This window comes from Maylandia zebra, linkage group LG15 (assembly GCF_041146795.1).
Source record: "Maylandia zebra isolate NMK-2024a linkage group LG15, Mzebra_GT3a, whole genome shotgun sequence".
NCBI lineage: Eukaryota > Metazoa > Chordata > Actinopteri > Cichliformes > Cichlidae > Maylandia > Maylandia zebra.
In genome coordinates this window covers 4,656,127-4,681,075 of record NC_135181.1, presented here as the reverse complement: position 1 = coordinate 4,681,075, position 24,949 = coordinate 4,656,127, and the positions used below count along the sequence as shown (strand labels likewise).

Genomic DNA, 24,949 nt, shown 5'->3' with positions numbered 1-24,949 from the left:
AAATTGTTGGCAATTGCTAGTGTGAAATTAGCCACAAAGATGTAGTGCACCAAAAACCTCCTTGGCATTGCTTTGGTTTCTAGCAGATTGCTGTGGTTGCTTGTGCTTTGCATGGCAAGCGCTCCTCACCAAGTGGTGACGAAACTTTGAGAAGTGCAGTCGAAACTGGAAATGCGTTCGCCTTAAAATAAAAGTTTCCCTTTTTGAAAGGTGTTGATTGCAGTGGTACAACCTGTTCTCATGACAGTGCGTTGCAGGCTTTAATCTAATGACTCGTGTTGCTGTTTGTCCCTCGAAATGTCCTTAAAGACGGTTTTATATCAGTCGACACTCACGTGTACCAATTAAAAAACTCAATAATCTGCATTTGGAAGGTCGTGAACAAGTAAGTTGTGTTGCCTTTCAGGCGAGAGACCCAAGTTTGAGTCATACATGTCAATTCTTTTTACGCTTCATTTGTATAATATTCATGCATGTAATTCATCTAGCAGCTTTTAAAAACAAAAAGAAGCTCAGGAAGCTACCAAAATATCTTGGTTTCCATGGTGATGCCTCGCTGTTTTCTACAAAACGTACATGCTTCTGACACTATGTTTCCTATTGAAGTACATTACTAAAATGTTCATGTTCCCATGAACACAAAAAAAACAGGAGACCACAGGAATACCAACAAATACAAGGTTGTTTTTTTTGTGTCACAGCCTCTTTGTGATGACAGCAACGTCTGGCAAAAACACGACAACCAATCAGGGAAGACACATTTCCCACTAGCAATTGGAGGTTGCCGGTGGTTGCTGACTGGTCTAAAGTCATGTGTGACTGACCTAAATGTTCCCAAAGTTGATGAAGAGATCGACATCTGTGTTGTCACTAAAAGTGTGTGTGTGTGTGTTAATTTTACTGCTGTTTTTTTGGCTATGTTATACTCAAACCTAGCTAAGCAGATGAATTCAAACATTTGCTCACATCTCCAGGTGTCAACCGTGTTACGCTCCTTCCTGGACCTGATGCTGGTGAGGGAACCGTCCCAGAGAGCCACAGCGCAGGAGCTCCTCCAGCACCCCTTCCTAAAGCTCTCGGGACCCCCTTCCTGTATCGTTCCCCTCATGAGACACTACCGCCATCGCTGACCTGCTGACTCAAACCCCAGCCCTCTCCTCCACTAAAAACATTCACATAAACACACTACCAGGGTGGCACTGCCCTCACCCAGCCAAAACACCCCACTGCTTGGTGGTGTGCCACCAACTTTCACACCTGTAACCGTGAAGTAGATTAGCTAGAGGAATATCTAAGACATACATTAATAAAAAAAATTAAAAAACACAAGACAAAGCAAAGAAGAAAAAAACTATTGAAACCATGAACTGGAGTAGAAGAGCGTAATGTGCCAGAGGAAACTCTAGACATCCAGTAAACTAAGCAGACTGCCTCGCCCTGCTGCAGTCTTCTTTCTTCCCAGACTGTAAGTCTTCAGCGCCATGTAGACTTGTTGTAGCCATCCAGAGCTTCTCAGAGGGGGTGTGACAACATGGAAGGACCCAAAGCGACCAGCGTGCTGCTCCAGACCCGAGCAGCAGAGGGCAGAACAATCAGTGTGAAGAGAGAGCGGGTTTTTGACTGGTCACGACTGTTTACCGCGTCGTCGGTTCATCATAAGGAGCGCAGGCTGCTGCTCAGAGACGAGCTCTCTCGCATCTCTTGTCACACACTAACAGTGAAAATGTATTTTAGAGAAACCTGTAAGTTTTTCTGTACAGTTTTGATAACTTGCAGTATTTTATCGTGTCGTAACCATTGTGATATGAGCGGTATTAAATAGAGTTTCTGCAGAGATCTTTCCTACTGTTTATAATCCAATTTTTGCTTAAAGATATAAGAGATATCCCAAATAAACCCACCTAAAACCTGTTACTAAAAAAAATACTAAATATATTTATTATCTTACATTTGTAGACAGAACTTCCATTAAATGTTGGGAAAAAAGGGTAATGTCAGAATTTTGTATGACATTTTCAAATATTTATTTATTTATTGGAACTGAAGGTATATTTTTTTGGTAGTGTGGCCTTCTTTTGTTTGGTTTTTCTTTTTGGGGTTTTTTTGTTAGGTTTTGACTTCAATTTCTAAGAGCGCATTTGGCAGACAGTCGGTTTATCATCCAAGCAATACCCCAGACCTGCTGTATTTATGAATCCATGACGCCCTGTATTTATGATACTGTAACAACATCATGCATTTAAATGTAGCACAGACTGAGTGGATTTGAGAAAGGAAAGAAAAAAAACTAGCTTCACGCAGACTTGTTTTTTTTTTTAATATTAGCAGTCTCACTGTGTTTCTTTCTTAATGCCAAAGAGGCGCCTGTCCAAGACGCCTCCCTACCGCACAGAGTTTAGGATGCTGATAAAAGGTTTTCTGCTCACATCCTCGCTGTCATCATCTCACTCCTTATCCCACCTCAGTCAGTCAGACACACACACTCGCTATCACCGGAGCTTTGCTGCCATTCTCATCTCTAGTTTGGACCAGGAGAACAGTGTTATCCCCTTCCCTGTTTTTACCCATCATTCACTGTGATATGTAAATATGACTGTGTGTACGTGAGCCTGTGCGTCTGCGTATGTCAAAGAGCAAAAGAGGTGGAGAGGTGTTTATCTCTACAGCATCTGAAAGTGTGTGTGTGCGTGTGTGTGTTTGTGCGTGCGCTGCTGGCTAAGCCTTGACAGTGAGTCAAGATTTGAATGAGTAAACACTTATCTGTGGTGTTGGCTTGTATAGTGATATTGCATGTTTGTTATCAGTGAAGCTGGTTTCAATTAAAAAAAAAAAAACACCCATAAAAACATCAAGATGTGTTGCATGGATTTTTCCTTCATCACCTTATTATGCAGTCGTCTCTTCTTCTTTTGTTTTTTTAACAGCACACTGTCAGAATATCCTAAAGAGGTCTTTTCAATCATCAACAGTTTATTTTCTCTTTGTTGTTTTTGGGTTCTCATTTCCAACAATTTCACCTGTATTTCACCTCCGAACACAGAAGCAAAAAAAGACACATTCATGGATCAGTGTTGCCATAATATATTAGGTTATTTCTCTCTCTTCCCTCTAAGCCATTTCCCTCTGAAACACCATAATGGGATATTGATTTAGCTCGGACAGAGAATGGAGCTTCTTTCTCACAGGAAGATCGACAGTGGTCTAGTAAATAAAAACACAGCTACTGGGGCCACTGAGAGTATCAGTGAGGATGACACCAGCTTGTAGAGTCAATGTTTGAGTTAGTGGAAAACACTCATCTGTTCCAAACACAACTTTTGTGTGTGAGTGTGTGTTTGTTTGTTAGTTTTCTAAACAACCTTTGGGAGGTATTTGAAATAGTTTGTGTCTTTAAATGGAATGATTTGTAATGAAGCAATAAAAAACAGATTATCTAAATGTGTTTATATACCATAACAGGCCTGCCAAAGTTGTTAGACCACCTTTGGGCTAGTTCCTGCTGCTGTAGGGTCTCAAGGATTGACACACACACATGCAGCTCTTATTGGGATATTTTTGTTTTATGTTATGTTTTTTTTAAAATATTATTAGAAGATTTAAAATCTTTTGATTCATTACTTAGAATTTTTTTAATAATATACTGAAAACAATAATGTACATGTATCTATCTTTGCAGCTCATAAAGGAGAGGCAGAGATTTGCACTGGTTTCTGTAATGTACTGTCCTCCCTGCATTCAGTGTTGTTGTAGGTTAATAAGGTCACGGCCTCAGGTGTAGTGCATGCAGGTTACCTGGTGTTGCTCACTGGACTGGATATGAACTAAACCCTTTTTAACAGCTATGATGCCATCTCCTTATGACGCCCGAACAAGTAAAACTAAAGGGATATGCCCAAATCAAGGAATTTTTTAGGCCTTTTTCACGCGTGAGACTTGTCTGTAGCTAATAAAAGCTGAAGAAAATCGCAGCTTGCCGACCTTCGACAGTAAAAGTCCAACTGGAAAACTTGGAATTTCCTCCAGAATAAAAGAAGACAGGCGGAAGATCGTGGCTGCAGTTTTTTGAGAGTTTGTGAAGCTCAGCAACAGGTGAGTTTTCCTCAGTTGTTGTTAGCATGTAGCTTTGTAGCAGAATGAAGGCCGGATGCTAACTTTTTAGAAGCGTCAACAGCTAATTGAAAATATGTATGTCAAAGTAGAGCATTCCTATCTGTGTTAACAAGCACAGATATCCTGCTTTGTGTTACCCGTCATGTAGTGGTTGAATTTAAAAAGCTTATTCGAGGTTAAACAGGGTAAATTCTCTGTCTATGTGATGCTCTTTTGTACAGTATGTTAAGCTCAGGTTGCTAATGCTAACACTTAACGTAGCCGCACAATCATGGTACCTCTTTGTAGGCCTACGGGGGATTTAAGGTTAATGTTTTAATAAATGCATAAATAAATACATCCAAAAATCTATGATTTTTTTTTTAAATTAAAAGTATATGCTTCGATTGCTATTTGTTACAATATGTGTCAACTTACTTTTTTCTAATGAGTAAGTTATTCTAACATGAAGATAAGTAAAACAATGTAATATAAAACAATGTAACAGATGTCTTGAGCTATACCTGGCTTCTTTATATTTTCCTTGAAAAATTAGAAATATTGAAATGAAAACATAAATGAACGTTCTTAGGTAGCTTTCTTTTGCTGTCCTTCAGCAGTCTTTAACAATAGTTCTCCAGGTTTCTTTTGTTCTGTTCTCTCAGGATGACCCCACACTGCTTCAGTAATGTCAGGGTGCAGTTCTCTAGAGAGGCCAGTCCATGACTGATATTGTTCCACTGTGTGTGTTTTTTATTCAGGTATGCTTTTACTGCACTGAATGAAAATGAAGCTATTGCCAGTAGCAGTCAGGTACAAAGACTGGACTGAATGGGATTAAAAAAGCAGCAAAAGCCCAAAGAAAACCTTTGAAAGATCTTCCTGCTATTGCTCAAGATCACTTTGATTATCAATTAAATCTACAGTGCTTAACAAAATTATTTGACAACCTATCATTAAAAAAACAACAACATTTTCCAAATCTAATCAGAAACTTTTCATATTATTTATTAGGCAAATAACAAACAAAATTCATATTTATACCCAAATTTGAGCTGGCACACTGAACTCCAGTATACCATTCAACCAATGGCATCTCCATCAAAAATGTTAATATACTTCACTATTTTTTTTCTTCATTTTTGTAAACCAACAATTTATAAATTCACAGATAACAACAATAATTGTATTTTGGTATATATATATATATATATATATATATATATATATATATATATGGTGGCTAACCAACCGGACATAGTGGTGGTAGACAAACAGAAGAAGATGGCCGTAGTGATCGATGTAGCGGTTCCGAATGACAGCAGTATCAGGAAGAAGGAACACGAGAAGCTGGAGAAATACCAAGGGCTCAGAGAAGAGCTCGAGAGGATGTGGAGGGTGAAGGTAACGGTGGTCCCCGTGGTAATCGGAGCACTAGGTGCGGTGACTCCCAAGCTAGGCGAGTGGCTCCAGCAGATCCCGGGAATAACATCGGAGATCTCGGTCCAGAAGAGCGCAGTCCTGGGAACAGCTAAGATACTGCGCAGGACCCTCAAGCTCCCAGGCCTCTGGTAGAGGACCCGAGCTTGAAGGATAAACCGCCCGCAGGGGCGTGCTGGGTGTTTTTATTTATTTATTTATATATATATATATATATATATATATACACACACACACACACACACGTGTGTGTGGTGTGAAAATTGACTTTGAAAGTTCAGTAAGTTAAAACAATACATTTCAAATGTCAAAGGAGCTCACAAATTTTTAAGTTAATAACATTTTTGAGTGAAATTAAGCTGACACACAGCTTTATACTTTTAATAAATTTGAGGATTTAAGTTTCCAGTAGTTAGTCTGATTGAGAGGACATCTACTTTGATGAGTTACAACCGAGGATGATGTATAACATCCATGCCGCTGAAACAAATCGGTGTAGAAGACACAAATGTCCTATTTATTTTCAATTAAACAAAACCCAGTGTCAAAATCAATACCTCATCCCAGCAGCGTCTCCTCAGACGGGTGCATCAGTCAATTTTTCTCAGTCACCTTATTTCATTCATCCTTTTTTTGTCTTATTCACCAAAAGATAGGAAATAAAATAGTGATTTATTTTTTCATTAGAGCTGAAAGAATGAGACTTTGTGCTTTTAACACTGTAGTAGATAATAGTGGAAGTAGTTTGACAAAGGAGTAGACGTGAGTCCAGCAATTTATTTAGAACGAAACAGAAGAGTACGGCACAGGATTGCATCAGCAGAAGTTTATGCATAGAATTTGATTCTGAAAATAATTTACATATATTTATAGTTTTTTTTTCCCTTTAGTAACCTCATTTTCATAAACACACATCTCATCATTCAGTGAAATTCCTCGCTGTTTAGTACATAGTTTGTGTCAGATGGATGCATTTCTTTCTGCCTCTTGATATGTTCTGTACGTCGGTGCGGACATCAGATTTGCTGAAGTCAAAGCAAAAACTTTGAATGCCACTGTACTGCACACTACAAGACTGTCAACACTATGGTTGCATTCAAAATGTAATAATAAGAGGATTGGCTAAAAAAAAATATATGAAGGTAAGCTTATACAGAACCAACAGGAGAGAACTGAAATAATTTATCAGCCATTCCGGGAAGAGAAAGAGAGAAGAAGGTGGAAAGACAGCAGAAGCAGAAATTTCAGACATTTCTTTCAAAGACAAGTTGAATAAGATTAGGCAGAAGTGACCAACTATGATCCAGTGACGCGATGACTTTAAAAAAACAAACATACTATAACTTAGAGAGGTCTGAATAAAATTAGTTATTTTCATAAAAGCTTTACTTTTTTTTCTTATTTTAATTAAAACTCTAAGCAGATTCTAGACCAAGATTTAATTCAGTAGCCGGTGAAATTATTGTTTTTTTTGGTGGGTTTACACTCCCAGCTAAATCCATGACAGCTCCCCCCTCCCCAAACTGTCCCATTAATTTATGTTTCAGCTTTTCAAAAGTTCTTGTGGGCAGTACATGCTACACATTTATCAATCGAGGATTCAGCCCAGTGCGGGGGTCACGATTCTCTGTGGTATTAGAGGCCTGGAACAACAAGGAGACAAAGTCTGTCATCAGGTTAGCTTCGGAGAGAGCCGAGGGGAGCCGCTGCTGTGCCGGTTCACTACATGTTCTTGTACATGGAGCGATCTCTGGGGAGCTGGGGCTGAGCCGCTGTCAGCTTGAGGTGAAAGTGGTAGATTGTGAGGATGATGACGATTATTAGACCCAGAATGAGGCCCAAGATAAGGGGGAGGGTCTCCTCCAGGCGCTCCCGCTGGTCTGTGATGCATTTGTAGGCTGCAGAAAGTAGAATGATACACAGTCTGTATGAGAAGGTGATCGAACGTGACTTACAAAGGGCAAAGATGGTGTGTAGATTATTTCAGAACTTATTTGTATTGCATGCTGGATGATATTTTTTTATACCTGAACTATATTGTTATACATAATATCAGGGTATTCTTTTATTCTATTCAGATTTAAGGCTGAACTTCATTTAGTTGTGTGAGTTATATACTTTTCAATGACAATAAATTGAATGCAGTCTAATCAGATGATTGTTTTCTTGATGAACTGAGTTTATTGTCTGGAAAGATTAAATTACCAGAAAAGACTGAGACTTGAACCAGTCAACATGTTAGCATTTTTGCTTAGAGGTGACTCAGAGCTGTTTGATTTTCTGTCGTCACTTAGATAACTTTGGATGTTCTTGAAATGCATTAATGTCCTTCAACCTTTCTGCTTGTAGTTGTTGACATGAAGGAGACACACACGTGGCATCTCACAAGTTTAGTCAAGCATCTCTGTTCTCTGGACTTTTTCTCAGGGTGGCTGTAGCTCAGAAGGTAGAGCAGGCCATCTATTTATTGGAAGGTTGCTGGTTCAATGCCTGGTTGTGTTCATCGGGTTTGTTCTACTTATGTGCAACGCAAGGTAGAATTCTAATATTTCAACAAAATTAACAGTTTTGTTTTTTGTTATTCTTTTTTTGCACAATTGTTGTGATGATCACAATAAGTCATATCTCTTTTGGTTAGACTTTTTTTTTCTCTTTTGTGCATTTTATAGTTTGATACACTGGTGTTTGTGGGAGTGGGATAGGACACCTAAGCCATCATTGGATGTACAGTATGTATATGGGGGTTAAAGTTGAAGGTGCTTCTCCCCGTGGACAGCAGTTATACACACTAGGAGAAAGGCAGTGAAGCATTGCACAGCCTAGTTTACAGCAGCTAAGGGACAAATGATTCTTACAAGGTGATTGGACAGAGAGGTGAGTACGTCTATAAAAGCTGCATTCAGGGCAAGGATATGACTGCACTCATAAACTCCTAATGACCCCCCCCCCCCCCCCCCCCACCCCCTTTTTTCTCTCTCTCCCCCTCTCTGCATCTCTTGTGTCCCCACCTCCTCTTTTTCCTCTTGTCACCCTGGCGCCTTCTCTGCAGCCCTCATACTGCAGCAATAACACCCCCCAGAGAGCTCTGTTTGCGAGTCAGCAAGAGAGACGTACAGCTGTAGCACTCTGAACCCCCAGGATTTCTCATTATCATCATCATCATCTCTGTTGTTCCACGAAATGTGTGACCAGAAAAGCATGATAGTGTGTGTGGCAGCAATCGGGCAGTTTTTCGTCAAAGGGGTTTTCTGTTGTGCTCTTACGTTCACTGAACATGAAGTCAGATGCGATGTCAAAGGGCTGGATCTGGATGTCATACATGGAAACGGTGATGCCCTTCTGGTGGTCACTTGAGATAAGAGTGAGGGTCTGCTGTGCCGTGCACACATAGGAGCGCCCGGCAGGGGTCACCAGGGCTGACAGCCGGTGGGTGCTGGCTGTGTGCTTCCCAGCTGGAGAGAAATGAAAAGGGGGGGGCGTGTTGTGAGTGGAATGTGAAGGAGGACATTATGATGCAACCAACACTAAGGTGCTTGTGTATGTAACTGACCTCTGGTTTAATGTAGAAAGGATATCCAAGTTAATAACTTGAAACATTCAAAGTATAATATAGGTGGCTCCTGTTGAAATTCTCCAAAATAAAATGTATTGAGTAACGAACAAAGTCTATTGGGGAGTAATTGTTTTTTGGAAGAGGTCCGATTTATTCATCCGGGTTTGTTTTTTTTCTCACTCAGTTGTTTAAAAAAATAAAAATGTGTAATCTCAGCTAAAAGTCACAGGGTGGAAAAATAAAAAATAATTAAAAATCTAAATTAATTTAGCTAAAACTCTTAATTGATGTTGGTGGGCGAAACTCCTACATTCCTACACGAATCAGCCTCTAATTCCAGCTTAATGCTGCTGGGAAATGAATGAGGGGAAGTTGCGCGATGGAAATTGCTGAGTCTGAGACTCACGGTTGTATGCGTTGATGAAATGCGATGTCTCCGAGGTGTCGTAGACGAACTGAACCTTGCTAATCTTCCACACCTCGATGCCCTTGTCACGGAATTCCTGCAACACACGGGGAGACATAAACACTCACGCACACATGCGTCAAACGACGGGAAAGGTGATTTGGCCTGCGCTCGCGAAAAACTGAGTTACTCGATTTTTTTAAAAGACTTTTGTGTTGAAATCTTTGGGAAATTACCAAATTCTGATACATTTGTTAAATTTACTGGGAACGTTTCTTTTAAACCAGAACCAGTAGATTTAATTATATTTAAATCACGGGATTTGCACTAATTTTACACAGGCTACGCGCTGTTTCTGCGTGTCAAAATAATGTAATTGGCAGCCAATTTGTGAATGCACGCATTTTCTTAAGACTTATGGGGATATTTTGGTTACATTTCATGTAGTGTAGATACATTATTTTCGTTTACTCGCCTTGGAAAAGTAGATGCGGAGGATGTAGGCGTTGTTCTTCCAGGTTATGTGGATCTCTGACTCGGTGCTCTCACATTTCCCCTCGATTTCTGCGCCACGGGGGAGAGTGAACGACGCCTGCTCGGTGATCAGCTGCAAAAACATTCAGCAAGCGTCAAGGTGGCAAATAGCGGACTGAGTTTCCAATGAAAGAAAGCATTATCTGTGCGCCAGATTGCACTGTAGTGGTATATAATACAACTGCATGATTCTGAATTTTTTTTTTTAAATTAATTTTAATCTCTTTTAAATGTTTCGAAAAGTTTGCTGTTATCCGTTCTTTATAACTGGACTCATAAGAGAGAGGTCAGCATTTTGCGCACAGCCGTGGGTCACAAACGCATATTTTAAATTTATCGTAGGCCTAAATTTATTTAAAGTAACTCTTTCTTCTTAACAGGAGTTTAAAGAAATCACATTGAATACAATGTAAATATTTTACATCTTAAAAATCCCGTTTCCGATGTTTCGATCCGTTTTACGCACAAACCAAAACGTTTAATTTTAAGCGGGTTTCTCTCATTCCTGAAGCATGCGTTGTATTAAAATTCAGTGGGGATTCCTTACGTCTATCCCGTTGAGTGCAAGCACGTCATATGGCACGAGGAATTTTACAGCGAACTCCACCATGAGACATGTTGTGCCGTTCTCTCGAACCGCGAAGATGGCTTTGTCTGGGTTGTTGGAGAGACCGGACAGGTTTTCACCTTCCTGCTCAGCCAGCACCACGGACAGCGCCAGCACACCTGACGACAAGAACAGAGGAGGTGAGCCTGGTGACAAATGGCTCGCAGACACACTCACGCACACATTTGGGCCACCCCTGAAAACATGCAGAATCAGCAGAATCTGCGTCGTAAACGACTGGAGTTTAAGCTGAAGCCACCTGGCATCTTTTAGATCACCTCGGTTTCTGGTGACAAAGTCAAAAACGGGTTAAAAAACCGAGAGTGAAGTCTGCAGTATCAGGGGAGCAACAGCACATCACGGACTGCAGTAAGAACAGCCTCAGGAAGTGACAAAACTACAACTCTTCTTACATTTGAAGCTCTTTTTTTCCCACCCAAATGAGGAGATAAATAATGGGTGAAATACGCCAACTCATGGAAATATAAGAACACGCGCGCACACGGAGCCAGTAGTGGCCAGACACAAGCAGTGCACGTGCACGCCCATACACTTACACACACTGCAGTAAGGAGTCACGACAGCTTCACACACACTTTCTTACCAAACACAGTGAACAGCAAAAGTCGGGCGCTCTCCGTGGTGCTGAAACCGAGACGTCCCATCGCTACCAGCTTCCCCGGAGCAGGAAAAAGAGCGGGGGCTAAGTGACTGGGCAGCCGGTGCTGAACCCGCGAAAAGAAAAGAGAGAAAGGAAAGGAAGGCAGTGAGGGGAGGGAGAGAGAAAATGACAAAAAGAGAGAGCGAGAGAGAGAAATGGGGGGTGGGGAGAGAGAAAGAGAGGAGGATTGCCTCTTCTCAGCGCCAAGAAGTCACGCTCAAATCATCGTGAATGCTGCAGGAAAGAAAAAAAGTCTCCAGGTTGGGCGTGAGATCCGGTTTGCGCCGCAAAAGCTGCCCGGCACCGAGGAGTTCTGGCTATCCAAACCGACCTCTCCTTTCAAGGTTGACAGGCTTTAACCCAGCGACAGCCTCTGCACGTTATTAACGTCACGAAGAATGATCCCTCTTTTTTTTTTTTTTTTTTTTTTTTTTTTTTTTAAAGGAAAGAAAAAGTCGCTTAAGTTAAAAATGATCGCGGCATGCAGTGTCAGTTATTCCCGCAGTGCTGTGGTATCCATGTCTGTGGTAAAGCGACTGCAGGTTGGGGTTGAAATGATGGATGTCTGGAGGGAAACACCGACAAAACCTCTCCCCCTCCTCCCTCTCTCACTATCTCAAACTCCACTTGTGCAAGGTTGAAGCCAAGTGCGTTTGAGAGCGAGAGCTACAAAACGCTCATAATGAGATTATCACTCTTTCTCTGCCAAAATAAGAGGGGTGTGAACCCGGCACCGGAATCAGTACAGCACTTAGCTTTCTCTAACTTTACACAAGGATGAACCCACAAGATCAGAGAAAAATCTGCGCTTATTGACCTTATGGAATTAGGGCAAAGTGTGAATAAATGTTTTATGTAACACTCACTACCACAAACCTTATCGAGGGTAGATGCCACACAGACGCATAGACATCAGATTTAGACTTTATTTGATGTTAAGGTGTACTGGAAGATACAGAAAAATCTCACAGCACAACAAGCTTATGCTATACATAAATAATACATATTGTGTATGGCACATCACCTCTTCACCTTTGATGAACACTCCACCTACTTTAAAGGGAGTGGCATATAACACCGGACAAAGTTCCAACCATATACTGACACTACAGCATACACAGTCGTAAGGCTGCGAGGTACTACGCAAACAGTTTGATTCATTTGTACTTTAAATATGGGTGTAAATGTAAAACTTTAGTAGCATGGATTTATTGTTTCCACTCCAAACGGAGTAGATCAAAGATGAATGCGTTCTGGTAACTCTCACGGAAATTACCGGAGTTTTGAAAGTCATGTCTAAACGATCTTTGTGGGAATCCGTTCTTAAAGTAACGCGGGCAAACACGCTTTTTAAGCGTTTGTTTTTCTCACATGAAAGTCAAACTCGCACTTGACGGAGCTGATGCTGTCGATGCTGGCTTTGCTGTCGACCTGGGGATGTTTTTTAACAGCCTGTGGAAAAGTTTCTGATCGCGGAATCCGCATTGAAAATGCCGTCGGATCCTGTTCCAGCTCTTTCGCATCCTTTTCAAACTCCGGGAAAGTAAAGCGGCGCAACATTTTGTTGCTCAATACGGAGAAAGTCGCGGCTGCAGATGAGGCAGTCGGTGCCTGGGGAGGTTCAGCCTTGCCGGGAGACCTTTCGCGCCTCCTCACGGTTCTAGATTTACGCAAAGGGACCAGAGTGCGCTCAGGAGGTGCGGGGCTGAGCATGCTGGTTGGCAGGCTGCACCTTTTCTTATAATAGCTGTCGGGAAATCTGTGTAGACCGAAGTCTAACATTTTGGTTCGTTCTGTTGCCAACTCATTCTCACTTTTGTTGGCAAGAATGGGGGTCATTAAAATGCCCAGAGCAGAGGGCGCGCTGGGTCTATGGCTGTTTCTGCTGGGCCGAGGCGAGAACAGTGTGGATCTTTGAGCCTCACAGCCCATCGTTAGAGGGGGGAGGGGGTCATCTGAGGTGGTCGGCCTTCCCTCGGTTTTCGGATGCTTAAGGTTGGGAGAAATACAAGGACGGGGTGCAAGGGTCGAGACTTCAGAGAGGACCAGATCAGGTGGAGGCGAGGAGGCGCCTTCGTTCTCCGTTTCAAACTCCTCTATCGAGTTCATGGATGGCAACCCGCTCCGCTTTATCCGCGGGATTGGCTGCCGGGTGCAGTTTGGAGCCAATAGGCAATGAGCATGATTACACGCTCGGAGGACCTCCAGTCTGTCTGCTAAATGTCCAACCTTCTTCTCCAGCTCGCCGGGTCGCAGCTGCGCACTTCCACGAGCGCCTCCGTCCTCGCGGCCCTTTTTGGAATTGTTGGTGAGAGCGCAGATGCATTCAGTGTGACCAAGAAACTTTGCCACTCCAATAGCAGAGTTTCCAACTTTGTTTTGTCGGTCTATCTGAAGACCCAGCCTCTTGAAAGCTCTCACCAAAAACTCGACAACGTGCGCGTGACCTGCCACCGCGGCGTACATGAGCGCTGTGTTTCCCCACGAGTCTACAATCTCCGGGTCCGCGCTGTTTCGGACCAGGATCTTCACCGCGTCCAGGTGTCCCTGCTCACAGGCGTGACTGAGCGCTGTGCGCCCGTTTCCGTCCCGACAGTTGACGCTGGCGCCTCTGTGCAGCAGGAGCTCTGCAAACTTACACCGAGCCTGGGCATCGGGCAGCAAGACAGAGGAGATGAGGGGAGTCTGTGCGCCCTCCGTTTTGGAGTCCACGATTTCCCCATCCAGCGCATCCAGAACAAACCGGGCCAGGTGGACTTTATCCTTGGAGATCGCATCCAGGAGGATCTTGGTGCCTGTTTTCCCGTTAGACTTCCCGGGAGCTTTTAGCATGTTTATTAGAAGATTATTATCCAATAAGTTTATTAAAATTTATTTACGAAAACTCATCTTTCTATTAGTAGAGCAGGTTTGGAAAACCTCTTTCCCCCCAACGATTGCTGACAAACAAAGCCTCCACCCTAATTTTATAGTGAAAGGGAAGCTACGGAGGAGTTGCCGGGCAACGCAAACATAATTAGCCTACCACGCTTTGTTCTTCTTTTCTAATGGAAATACTTTGTTTACAATGACATAAAAAAGAGCGTCAGCACTGGAGCCGCCTGTGTTCAAGAGAGGACCTGGCTTATCAATTCACTTGTTGAATGTGATGAGACAGCAGTGGTTATTATTTGTGGGGGGGGCGTGGGTGGTGTGCTTGTGCCCTACAGTGTGCTTTAGAACACAATTATCAAATCAGAGAAGATGAATAATCCACATTACAGCCGGGAGAGTATATGGTAGCATCTGAATGAATCACATTTTCAGTGACATCATTGGTGCAGCTTAACTACAAAATTGGCAGCACGATGTTTCAGCATTCCAACTAACAAAACATGCTTACCTCACACCCCTGATATACGTCTTCCTCTGGCCTGCAGTGTTTTCTACTATCCTCGATTGTTTTTGTGCAATGTTTCTCATGTAAAACTGTAAAAAAGCTAAGCAAACAAAAGAAACCATTTTCTTTCTGCAAAGTTTCACTATGACTGCAGAAAGACTGCAGGGCTGGTGGTGGTTATAGTGTGACAGCATGTTAACATTTATGGTGCCCTCCTCAGATGAGCTGCACAAATGACTGCATGGTTGGGAGAAAATTTATTTATTTAGGTTTGGGTAACTTGGGCGCAATATTATTAGTGCTGTGTAATACTGTAAATTTAGGTCCATCCATCCATCCATTCGCTTCCGCTTATCCTTTTCAGGGTCGCGGGGGGCGCTGGAGCCTATCCCAGCTGTCATAGGGCGAGAGGCAGGGTACACCCTGGACAGGTCGCCAGTCTGTCGCAGGACCAACACACAGGGACAGACAACCATTCACACTCACATTCACTCGCACATTCACACCTAGTGACAATTTGGATTAATCAATTAACCTATCCCCAAAAACCAGGTAAATACAGGACCAGTGTTGCTGACGCCAATAATAATTTTAACTTATAAAGGCAGCTTATGTAGGTGAGAGCAGTGTGTCGTAACTTATGAGGAATCCACATCATTTCCAAATTCTGAACATTAATGACACTAAATCCCTGCACTTTTTACTTTCCACTTTAGTTAATACAACAAAACACACCTTTCAGATTTTCATGTATTTTAAAACTGGAGCCCTGCAATGTAAATGTGCCCATCTTTAAAGCACTTTAGGTCGACTGTTTTTAAATGTGTTAATAATAAATAAAAAAGGCTTGATTTAGCAAAAACAGGTTCAGGCATTTTTCGTAATGAATGTTTGAGGTGTTTTTTCATTCCACCAAAAAAGAAGATAGGATCGATACTAGTATGAATCCAATACTAATACCTGCGTTGATATTGACACTATCGCTATTTGAATCAATGCACTTTTATGTATACACTTTGCATACTGCAAGGAAAAAGCTATTTAGTTCTTTTATATTCAAGCCCAGGCAGACAACTCTACAGCTAATATTTTGAAAACCAGGCAAGCGTAATGTCTTTATATTTATACTTACACTTTCCTAGTCTAACAGACTACTCAAAGTAGCTTTAAGTAGCAAATCACAATTAACTATGATGCTTTATTCTGCTTTATCTACCTCACATCTACTATCAATTTAGAATCACTACTTATTCTAACATGCATGGCTTTGAAGGAAATCGGTGCACATAAAGGAAACACAGGGAAAACATGCTAATCTCACTCAGCCAGCATTTGAGCCAGGAACCTTCTTGCTGCTGCACAGCAACAGCGTTAATCACTCTACTATTTAATTCAATGCAGTTCAAATTGTATTTATATAGTTCACAACAACTGTCACATCGAGGTGGTTAATATTGTAAGGTAAAGTGAGCCATCTGCCCTGGGGCATTTTGGGGGGGAGGGGGGGGTTAAGGAGAGAGCAGACGGATACATGACAAATGACACTATGGATACGTTGGATAAACAGAAGTACACGCCTGGGGAAATGTACATGATTTTAGCAGTACTGTACTTTTTCCCCCCAATTGGAAATATTTTATTTCCCTCAAATTCAACAAGGTTAGGTCAAACACAGAGTACGTTCTGAGGAAAACACAAATGAGCCACGTAATTATGTCCCATTTTACACCTGGATTTATTGAGACACATACTATAAAACAGTATTAAAGGAGCTGGATAACAACAGTATTTTCATTGCTATAAGTTCAACAGTACAATATAAATACAAAAACACGCACAGAATGTCTGTCGACAAGCTACAATTCAAATAGAAAATAAAGGAGATACAGTAGAAACTGAGGAAATGAAATCAGTGATGTTGCTCTGCAAAAATAATCTGCTTTTTTGACAAACTCGAGAGCCAAAGGTTACATGTAAATCACACAACAGAAACATTCAACTAGTGCAAAAAAAGCTTCTAACATAATCATCTTAAACTACACATTATCTAATATATAATATATATTCATTTATTTATATATACTTTCATATAAATAACCCCTTAATTTGGCATTTTATCATTCATAAAATAATTTAAACATCCTAACAGACACCGAGTGGCACATTTGAAAGCGATGGAATAAAATTTAAAAGCACTTTTACTCATTTATCTCTACACTAGATATGTGGTGAGAGCTTTATATTGTGTTGTGTGGTGCAGTATAAGGGCAGACTGGAAAACAAGAAAAGAAAAAGAACAAACTCAAAAACAAAACAATGGTTGATCATTTTTCCCTCACCCAGCAGACCCACTCAATCCCCAAGCCCTTAAATGGCAGAACACAACTGGTCCAAAAGTAAATTAAACTACATACATTCCAGTATATACAAGAATATCCCGTCTACCCTTTACATATAACACAGCAGAATAAAACAGAGGAAAACAAACAAACAAACAAAACTTTTTAAAAAAGGCCAAAATACCCATAGGTGCCTTTATCCTTAATGTTTTTATATCATTACATGACTTTTTTGTCAGTTTAGTCAATGTTAGTGTTAAATTATAACAGTACTGCACATCACACTTTTAATTCTCTGCAGAGGCATCAGGGCACAGTACCACCACCTCTAACATCACCTCTGTAACATCGTTAGGAAGGGAACCTGCTGTAGACAGGAGTGAACACCAGAGACTTCTACGAATCTGTTATTCGGTCCACCCTCCTATAGCCAGAGCAGGACAGGGAAACTGCGAGGTTTACAAGCTGAGGGTGCTCAAGTGCAGTCAAGAATCTATAAAGGGAGCACTAGCATTCAACAATGCTGTAATAATGACAAGACAAAGAGACGGCTGCCAGCCAAAGTCAGATAGAGGAATGGGCGACAGCAAGTGTGGAATACCGTTTACTGTTACAGCTATGAGGGAATTATCTTGTTTGCATAGTGTACGTAGAGTACCAAAAGTATTGCAGTTTAAACTGTACTCATGGAAACGAGTAAAATACATGTAAATGTAATTTCCAAGTGCAAAAGAAGCACAGCTATTAAACCATCTCATGAGTACCTAAAATTAAAGTAAGTGAAACAAAAAAATTTGATTGAGGGATTAGCATGTATTCCCTGTGATCCCTTTATAGTATTCTGACTCAGCATGACAATAAACCTTTTTTATAGTCATCAAAAAGTCAATAACATGTCTTTGTGATAAGGTGGAGGATTGTGTAACATGGAGGGAGAAAGGGGGGTGGGTGTTGCCACTCTTAATACAACAATTTTATTTTTTTAAAAATACATTCTTACTGAAAACAGAAAACCTACAGTAGTGCACCGCTACATGTTCTGTGTTTTTGTTAGTTTTTCTTCTTTTTCTTTTTTTTCCTTTTTTAACTTTTTTTGACAGCCTATCAGATACAAAGTGCTCAGGACACGACTGGTGTAGCATACAGTGTATTTCTCATACAGTTGATTCATTTGTGCTGAAATGACATTAAATCTTATACATACTCTTCATCCCTCTGTTTCTGCAGCGGTTCATTGGATACTGCTTTTTTTTTTTCCTTCGCAAAAATGGTCAAATTGGGAACAGAGCCTGTTTATGTGACCTGTCATGAGCCGGCGTGTGTGTGTGTGAGGAATTTGGTGTATGTGTGCTTGTACTAAGTACTGCTAATAGCTGAAGAGAACATACAATGTGATGGCAACAGAGAATTTAGATACACTAGAGGAGACGACGTATTTTCCTGTGTGTTCTCCGAGGTAACGTTTCCTGTCTCGATAAGTGGTTAATCCCCCCTGACAAACGGTGATAAGCACCAATGGCTCAGTGGTATAAAGATAGTGGTTGGAGAGCACACGATGCATGGCTGAGTGAACAGAGCAAAAGAAGAGGTGTAGGGCCGGGGCTGCTGTGTGTCTGAGCGAACATAAATAAAACACAGAAAGTGATGCAGGAAGGTTTTCATCTCTGGACTGTAGAGGGCTTTCTGTGGAGTGTTTTCTGCACCTTCTTGTGTTTGAGTGTACAAGTGTGAATGTGTCTTCCCAGTCTCAGCCGCTCACACCACTGTGGCAGGTCTGCGGTCCATCTCCTCCTCCAACTTCACCATCTGCTGCATGTCCTTCGTCTTGGAAGAGATGGAAGACAGTTAAGACAGACAGACACCTTCTTTTAATGTGTGCAAGTGGAAGATTTTCTAGTGGATTTGTACAACTTTTGTGATCAATTTGTGTTCAATTTTTAGTAAACAATTTATCAGTATGGGCTTCAGATTTCAGGATTCTGTTGGGTGTATCTCTGAATTGCTTGGCAGGTAATAAAGCCACATGCTTAGTTGGAGTAATTGTTGCCTCAGTGGGACACAGTGACATACTATGAAAGTAAATGATTATGAGCTGGAGTAGAAGTACAGAGGAGCAGGTTGTGAGCTGGCTGTTTTTACTTAGTAATAGCTGGTGAGTCATGGTGATAAATGACTTGAGCTTCTAGTTGGCACTCCTGACAGCGCAAGAGCTGCAGACTAAAAATGTGGGAATGGAATTTCATCATACAGAGGAAAGAAACACTTTCTATTTCAAACTGTGCAAATCTCTTCAAAGACAGGCCTGTCGTGTACTATTCCCCTGCTGTACACCAGGGCTGAGTCACTTGAGTAGATCATTATAGCAATCATTTAGATAGCAGATAAGTCAAGACTTAAACAGGCTCGGTGAAAAACTGAGGCAATGAAAACGTGACTAAGAGGAAAAGACGTGAAAGGAAACACGATCACTGAATGATGCAGTGAGAGAAAGGTGATGTCAGAGGTAGAGATGAGGGGAGATGGCGATGCCTACCTTGAACCTGTTTGTTTGCATGGTGTGATTTCAAAAGCTGTGCCGGAAGAAGCAAATCAAATTAAAAGAAAGGAAAATGTGCATACATGTGAAACATGTACAGGTACTATGACAGATGGTAAAATAAAATGCAAAAATGGGGACATGATGACGTAAACCGTACTTTCTTCTATTTGTAATGTCGGGGGAAAAAAGACGCTGATATTATAATCTGGCTTTTTTGTTTGTTTGTTTGTTTTATTTCAGCAGTTTTGTTTATCTTTAGTAATTCAGGGCAATTCTGATCCTAACTTTGGGGGAAAATTTTTGCATAAATAATAATTATATCACAAGCAATAACAACAGCAGTCAATATGGCAGTGAAGGAAGTACAGTTGTGTTTAGAAGTTTACAAACCCTCATCATGAGCATTAAAAGTATTTGTTTGACAGCACTCACTGGATTTACCAATATGCAGAACAATGGGAAAGTCCAGTGAACTCAGTAAAGATCTAAGAAAGAAATCTGTGGAATCACACTAGTTGGGAAAGTCCCTCTGAGCCATTTCTGGTACTGGTACATTACACAAAGTGGATGGAATATTGAAGAAGAGTGACTACCTCCAAATTCTTAAATTTCACCTCAAATCAACAGCTAGATAGTTGAAAGTTGGGCACACCTAGTGGTGCCCAACTTCCCAACAGGAAAATGATCCTAAACTGGTTACAGTGCTGGAGGAATATATACACAGAGGACTGGAATGTGAGTGTCCGACTCTGAAATTCAGAGAAATTATCTCCACTAAAGATACATGCTTTACATTCATTCTACCCTGGAAAAAGTTAGTGTTAAAAAAAAGTTAAAAGCCCGAAATTACAATGACAGTCATGCCCATGATGAGGGAATGTAAACTTATGACAAATGTATCTAGAACATTTAACTAGTCCCAAAGCTTGAGTGTCATTTATACTTTCTAAGCCGGTAAAGCAAGAAGCTCCCTAAACTGAGGAATGTTCTGATATGAGCAGGATATGGTCCAATACTAAATGCTGGGTTTAAACAACAGTGTTAACAGCTTAGATAGCAGTAACTGTGATTGCTGTCACCTATCTAGATCAAGTTACACTGTAGTGGCAGTAAAAGGTAATTTCCTTCTATGTACCTGCTCATTGAACTTCTCCAGTTTCTCCAGCTGCTCTCTCTGGTTTTTCTCTAGCTGCTCCATCTCCTTCTGATGCTTCATAGCCAGCTGCAGAAACACGGAGACAAAGGCAATAAACTAAATTGTCATAAATAAATAGCAATGTTTTTTATTACAATGAAATATGTTTTAGTAGGGGGAGTCATTTGGAGCATTTGATTCAAGATTAATGATCATTATGCAACAGTGTGTTGTAAAACAAAATTCTGATGTCGTCACAAACAAGAATGACAGGCTGTCTCAGCCTGAGGAAAGAAACTACTCTGAGGTTGAGCGCTGCAGGAGCAACAACTTCTTTATCACTTGCCCAATGGCAGCAGGGGGAACAGACTGAGGGATATTACACTTTGTATTTAAATTCCAACAATGTTAATCCAGTGCACAGGCTAAAGGAATAATGATTGAAGTGCTCTTCAGCTGAGGAACAAAAAATAAACATCCTACCCTCTTCCTCTCATCCAGGAACTTCTTGGTGTTGCTGCTGTTTAGCTCTCGCACTCTCCTTCAGAGCGGAACAAAACCATCACAACATGAAGTTACAATGAGCGCTTAAGAGCCCCAAAACAACGACTGAACGATTACATCATGGGCGTGACCCACCTCTCTCGCTCTGCCTTATTTTTGATAGTCTTGTCCTGGCTGATGGCTTTACTGTTTTCCATGGACATTTTAGCCTGGTTGGCACGCATCTCTTTGCTCTGCCTGCATTGTGGAACAAGCAGCTGCATATAAGACAAGTTGTCTGCATCCAATTTTTGGCAATAAAATCTCAGAGTAGCTGCCCCAAATGATCATGTCTGATCACTCGCAGTAATCCATCCCTATGTGTGTGAGCAAGCTGTGCGGGTCTCTCACCTTTCATGAATGAGTTTGAGCTGCAGGGTCTGCTGCTCCTGGACAGTGGCCAAGAGCTTCTTGAGGTGTTCACACTGCTGGGTGACGTGGCTGTCCTTCATCTCCTGCTCCTCACTGCTGTGACTACTGATTAGCTCTGACCACTCTTTGGTGTGCTGTGCTGTGATGTCCTTTACCTGCATGCGAACACACGAGCGCATTAATAACTCACAGCTAAGATACTTGTCATCCTCACATCTAATAATAGCTTTGTGGAAAGAGCGTTTGCTGTAAGTTACCTTGGTTTTATGATCAGCAACTAGCGTTTGAATCTTATCTTCTGTCTCCTTCTTCAGCTCTTGGCAGTTGTTTTCACTGTAAGGAACCCACATGTACAAGTGGACAAGAGAGGTTTAGTTGAATTGATCTTAAGGAATGGAGTCAAGAGGGGTGGGCAAAGTTAGGTATGTCTTTGATTTGTCTCTGTGCATAAATGGTTATTTGCAAAGCTTCACATCACACAGGGAGCTTTATAGAAGCAGTGTCGAGTCTTGCACGGGGACCTCCTGTCCTCTTTGTATGCTCTGTGCAGTTTGACACAGCTAATATTATTTTCTGAGCTCTAGATGTCGAGGTTTGCCAGTGTAGCAGGCAGAATAGAACCCAAATGCAGGACTCTGGAAACTAGAAATGAACTCAATAACACAGCTTTAATGGTCTACAGGGGGAAAGAGAACAAAAAAACATTCACTGAGCAGGAAAGAGTCAAACAATAAATACACACGAGGCAGTTAGGGAGATGGGAAACACAAGGGAACATAGCTGCAACAAATCAGGAAAACTAGACAGGTAACTTAAAACTCAACATGAAGCACACAAGACTATCAAAATAAAACTGGAACTAACACCAAGACACAGACCCAAACCTCAGAATTTGACAGAGACAAAAAGATAAACAAACATAGAGACAAGACTGACTTCACAAGGGAGACACTAAAGGACAAAACACAGAGATGAGACTAGTGTGTGTGTGTGTGTGTGTGTGTGTGTGTGTGTGTGTGTGTGTGTGTGTGTGTGTGTGTGTGTGTGTTTGCTTTTGTCTCCACTTACCCTCGTTTCTTGATGGCTTTCTCTAGTAGCTTCTCCAGAGTTACCTTCTCCTTATCATGCAGAGACACTATCTTGTCCACCTGCGTGCAGTGAGTTTTCTGCATTGTATTTTGATCCTAGTGCAGAAAAGGGAGACACGTTTATTATTTATAATTATTATTTATTATATATAAGTATTTACCTATGCCATGCAGATGCAGTTTTAACCTATATTGAAACCAATTTGGAATCAGCACAACAGGCAGCAGCAACAACAACAACGATTATTGTTTGTAATACACTCATGTTGATTTTGTTGCTCCCCCTGAATAATGAACCAGCAGCTATCTTTTTTTCAGCCAACAGATGGGTCTGCAGGTACTGATATACATATGTTAAGCAACAGGACTAAATTCTGTGATGATTAATCTGCATGTATGACTGAGCCAGCAGCCAATATAAACTGTGCCGATCGCTGTTTGAAGAAAAACAGCAAATCATTATGTGTCTGGATCTATAGACACTTCTCAGTATTTTAACATATGTGCCTTCTTTACTCCTGGGATATAACTCAAATCTCCACAAATCCATCCCTGAGAGGAAGGGAAAAGGAAAAGTTTGCAGTAAAGAAACAGTTGTATAATTTCCTGCATCTCTCTTATACAGACTTGCTTTGTGCAGCCAGGAGACACTAGAAGCAATATGACACATTAGCATACTCAGAAGCACCCTATGTACATTATGAATGGACTGTCTGTGTGTGTGTGTGTGTGTGTGTGTGTGTGTGTGTGTGTGTGTGTGTGTGTGTGTGTGTGTGTGTGTGTGTGTGTGTGTGTCTGTGTGTGTGTGCATGCAGTCAGTGGTCAGTGGAAGATGAAAGGTAGAGCCGCCTCCCCTTCCACCGTTTCTATCCCTCTGAGCATCAATAACTGTCAGGAATAAACAGCAGCCCCTTTGTATTATTAGCAGACAGGTCTGCAGTAAAACAGTCACCCACCTTTGAGTGTTTCTTCTTTAGAGTGTTGAGCTCCTTCTGCTGCTTTTTAATCAATTTAAGGTACGACTGCAGTGGGAGAGATCCATGTTTAGTCACGATGTACAATATACTAGACTCAGGCAGCATTAATAGTTGGCGTGCAATTACTTCCATGAGATAATTGTGAGTTTAATATTGGTGCAAAATCATTTGTTATTACTAAAATATAACACAAAGTAGTTATTGTTTTTTAGGTCTAAACATGATACAGACAATGTCAACACCTGAAGCAAAGATTACTTCTATATAATTGCTCATTTTCATACATATGCCTGTACAGACTAAACTAAAGGAAACCTGCTGCTGAGCTATGTGACAGGAGTTACAATACCAACCTTCATTTGCTTTAAGTCATCAATGCTGACAGTAGGCACGAGTGCGTTATCTGAAACAGCAGTGGAAACAAATGTTATTCTGTGTTTACATAGACATATTAAACATGCTGTATGCGAACTGTCTTTACGTCAGCGTATACCCTTCTTGGCTTCGGTCGTGTTATTTTGGGCAGCGTTGGAAGTCTGGGCCATGTCTGAGCTGGCTTGCGGTGTCACACTGGTTTTCACGGTGTCACCTTTACCCTTCCCTTTCTTGTCGTTTTTGGAGCTTCCGCTGGGAACATCTGCTATGTCGTTCTACAAAGGAAAAGAGACGCATTTATTCAAACTGGCTGCATCCTTTCAGTCAGATACATGCGATCAGACCAGTTTTGGATTCGTATGGGCGCCGCTTCCAAACCCATGTGTACCGTGTCAATTCCCAGTGCTTTCATCTGGTCAGCTCTCTTCTCTGCTATAGTCAAAAACTTCTTTGGGTCTGATAGAGCATCCACAATAGCTGAAACACAAAGAGATTTAGAAGATTTCGTCATGAGCCTGGTGGGCTGAATGAATAACCTGACGCTGAAATGTGTCATTCAGTGCAAACTTTGTATGACACAGCTTTGCGTTCCTGTCTACGTTCTGAGAAAGTCTCCTTATCAAATCTGAAATCCTCTTCACGTCTTGTTTAAATAACCGTTACTAGGGAACAGGATCTTATTTTCAGCTCTTGGTAAAGAGCTGCTTGAGTAGGAAAGTGATAGCGACAGATCTTGCAGAATAACCACTAATGGTTACAGTAATGATTCCTCAGTGCGAGCCCGTTGGCTTTATTTAATGACAACTCCAATTGTCCTGCTCATTTGTATGCTCGTGCCTGTTCGAAACCATTACTGCAGAGTCACTGTCATCATCATTTGTGCCACGCCATTACTGTGAATGTTAAAACCAA

The 24,949-nt window shown here is 41.3% G+C and overlaps 4 protein-coding genes across 9 annotated transcripts in view; 1 reads left to right on the top strand and 3 right to left on the bottom strand.

Moving 5' to 3' along the window:
- The window catches only part of pak5 (p21 protein (Cdc42/Rac)-activated kinase 5), a 114,055-nt gene that overhangs the window by 81,763 nt on the left and 7,343 nt on the right, over positions 1–24,949 (top strand). For all 4 annotated transcript variants that reach the window (XM_004542145.5, XM_076873722.1, XM_004542142.6 and 1 more), the window contains one exon: positions 975–4,089. In XM_004542145.5, the coding sequence (XP_004542202.1) occupies positions 975–1,130 (156 nt within the window). In that variant the 3' untranslated portion in view covers positions 1,131–4,089. The remainder of the gene's footprint in view (positions 1–974; positions 4,090–24,949) is intronic.
- Positions 6,287–11,872, bottom strand: lamp5 (lysosomal associated membrane protein family member 5). The gene is made up of 6 exons (XM_004542151.6): positions 11,234–11,872; positions 10,570–10,748; positions 9,964–10,095; positions 9,489–9,585; positions 8,793–8,981; positions 6,287–7,427 (listed from the first exon to the last, which is right to left on the bottom strand). The coding sequence occupies exons 1-6, from the start codon at positions 11,292–11,294 to the stop codon at positions 7,252–7,254; spliced, it is 834 nt and encodes a 277-aa protein (XP_004542208.1). The 5' UTR covers positions 11,295–11,872; the 3' UTR covers positions 6,287–7,251.
- On the bottom strand, positions 12,231–14,122 carry LOC112436017 (uncharacterized). The gene has a single exon (XM_024805167.2). It carries the CDS (start codon positions 14,120–14,122, stop codon positions 12,641–12,643), a length of 1,482 nt encoding a protein of 493 aa, XP_024660935.2. The 3' UTR covers positions 12,231–12,640.
- The window catches only part of plcb4b (phospholipase C, beta 4b), a 73,996-nt gene continuing 65,427 nt past the window's right edge, over positions 16,381–24,949 (bottom strand). For 2 of the 3 annotated variants that reach the window (XM_004542148.2, XM_076873721.1), the window contains 12 exons: positions 24,426–24,514; positions 24,156–24,312; positions 24,016–24,065; positions 23,642–23,707; positions 22,666–22,781; positions 21,855–21,930; positions 21,577–21,752; positions 21,322–21,423; positions 21,166–21,223; positions 20,683–20,769; positions 19,542–19,578; positions 16,381–18,832 (listed from right to left, as the gene is read on the bottom strand). In XM_004542148.2, the coding sequence (XP_004542205.1) occupies positions 18,756–18,832; positions 19,542–19,578; positions 20,683–20,769; positions 21,166–21,223; positions 21,322–21,423; positions 21,577–21,752; positions 21,855–21,930; positions 22,666–22,781; positions 23,642–23,707; positions 24,016–24,065; positions 24,156–24,312; positions 24,426–24,514 (1,091 nt within the window). In that variant the 3' untranslated portion in view covers positions 16,381–18,755. The remainder of the gene's footprint in view (positions 18,833–19,541; positions 19,579–20,682; positions 20,770–21,165; positions 21,224–21,321; positions 21,424–21,576; positions 21,753–21,854; positions 21,931–22,665; positions 22,782–23,641; positions 23,708–24,015; positions 24,066–24,155; positions 24,313–24,425; positions 24,515–24,949) is intronic. The other variant, XM_012916600.2, reaches the window with a different exon arrangement.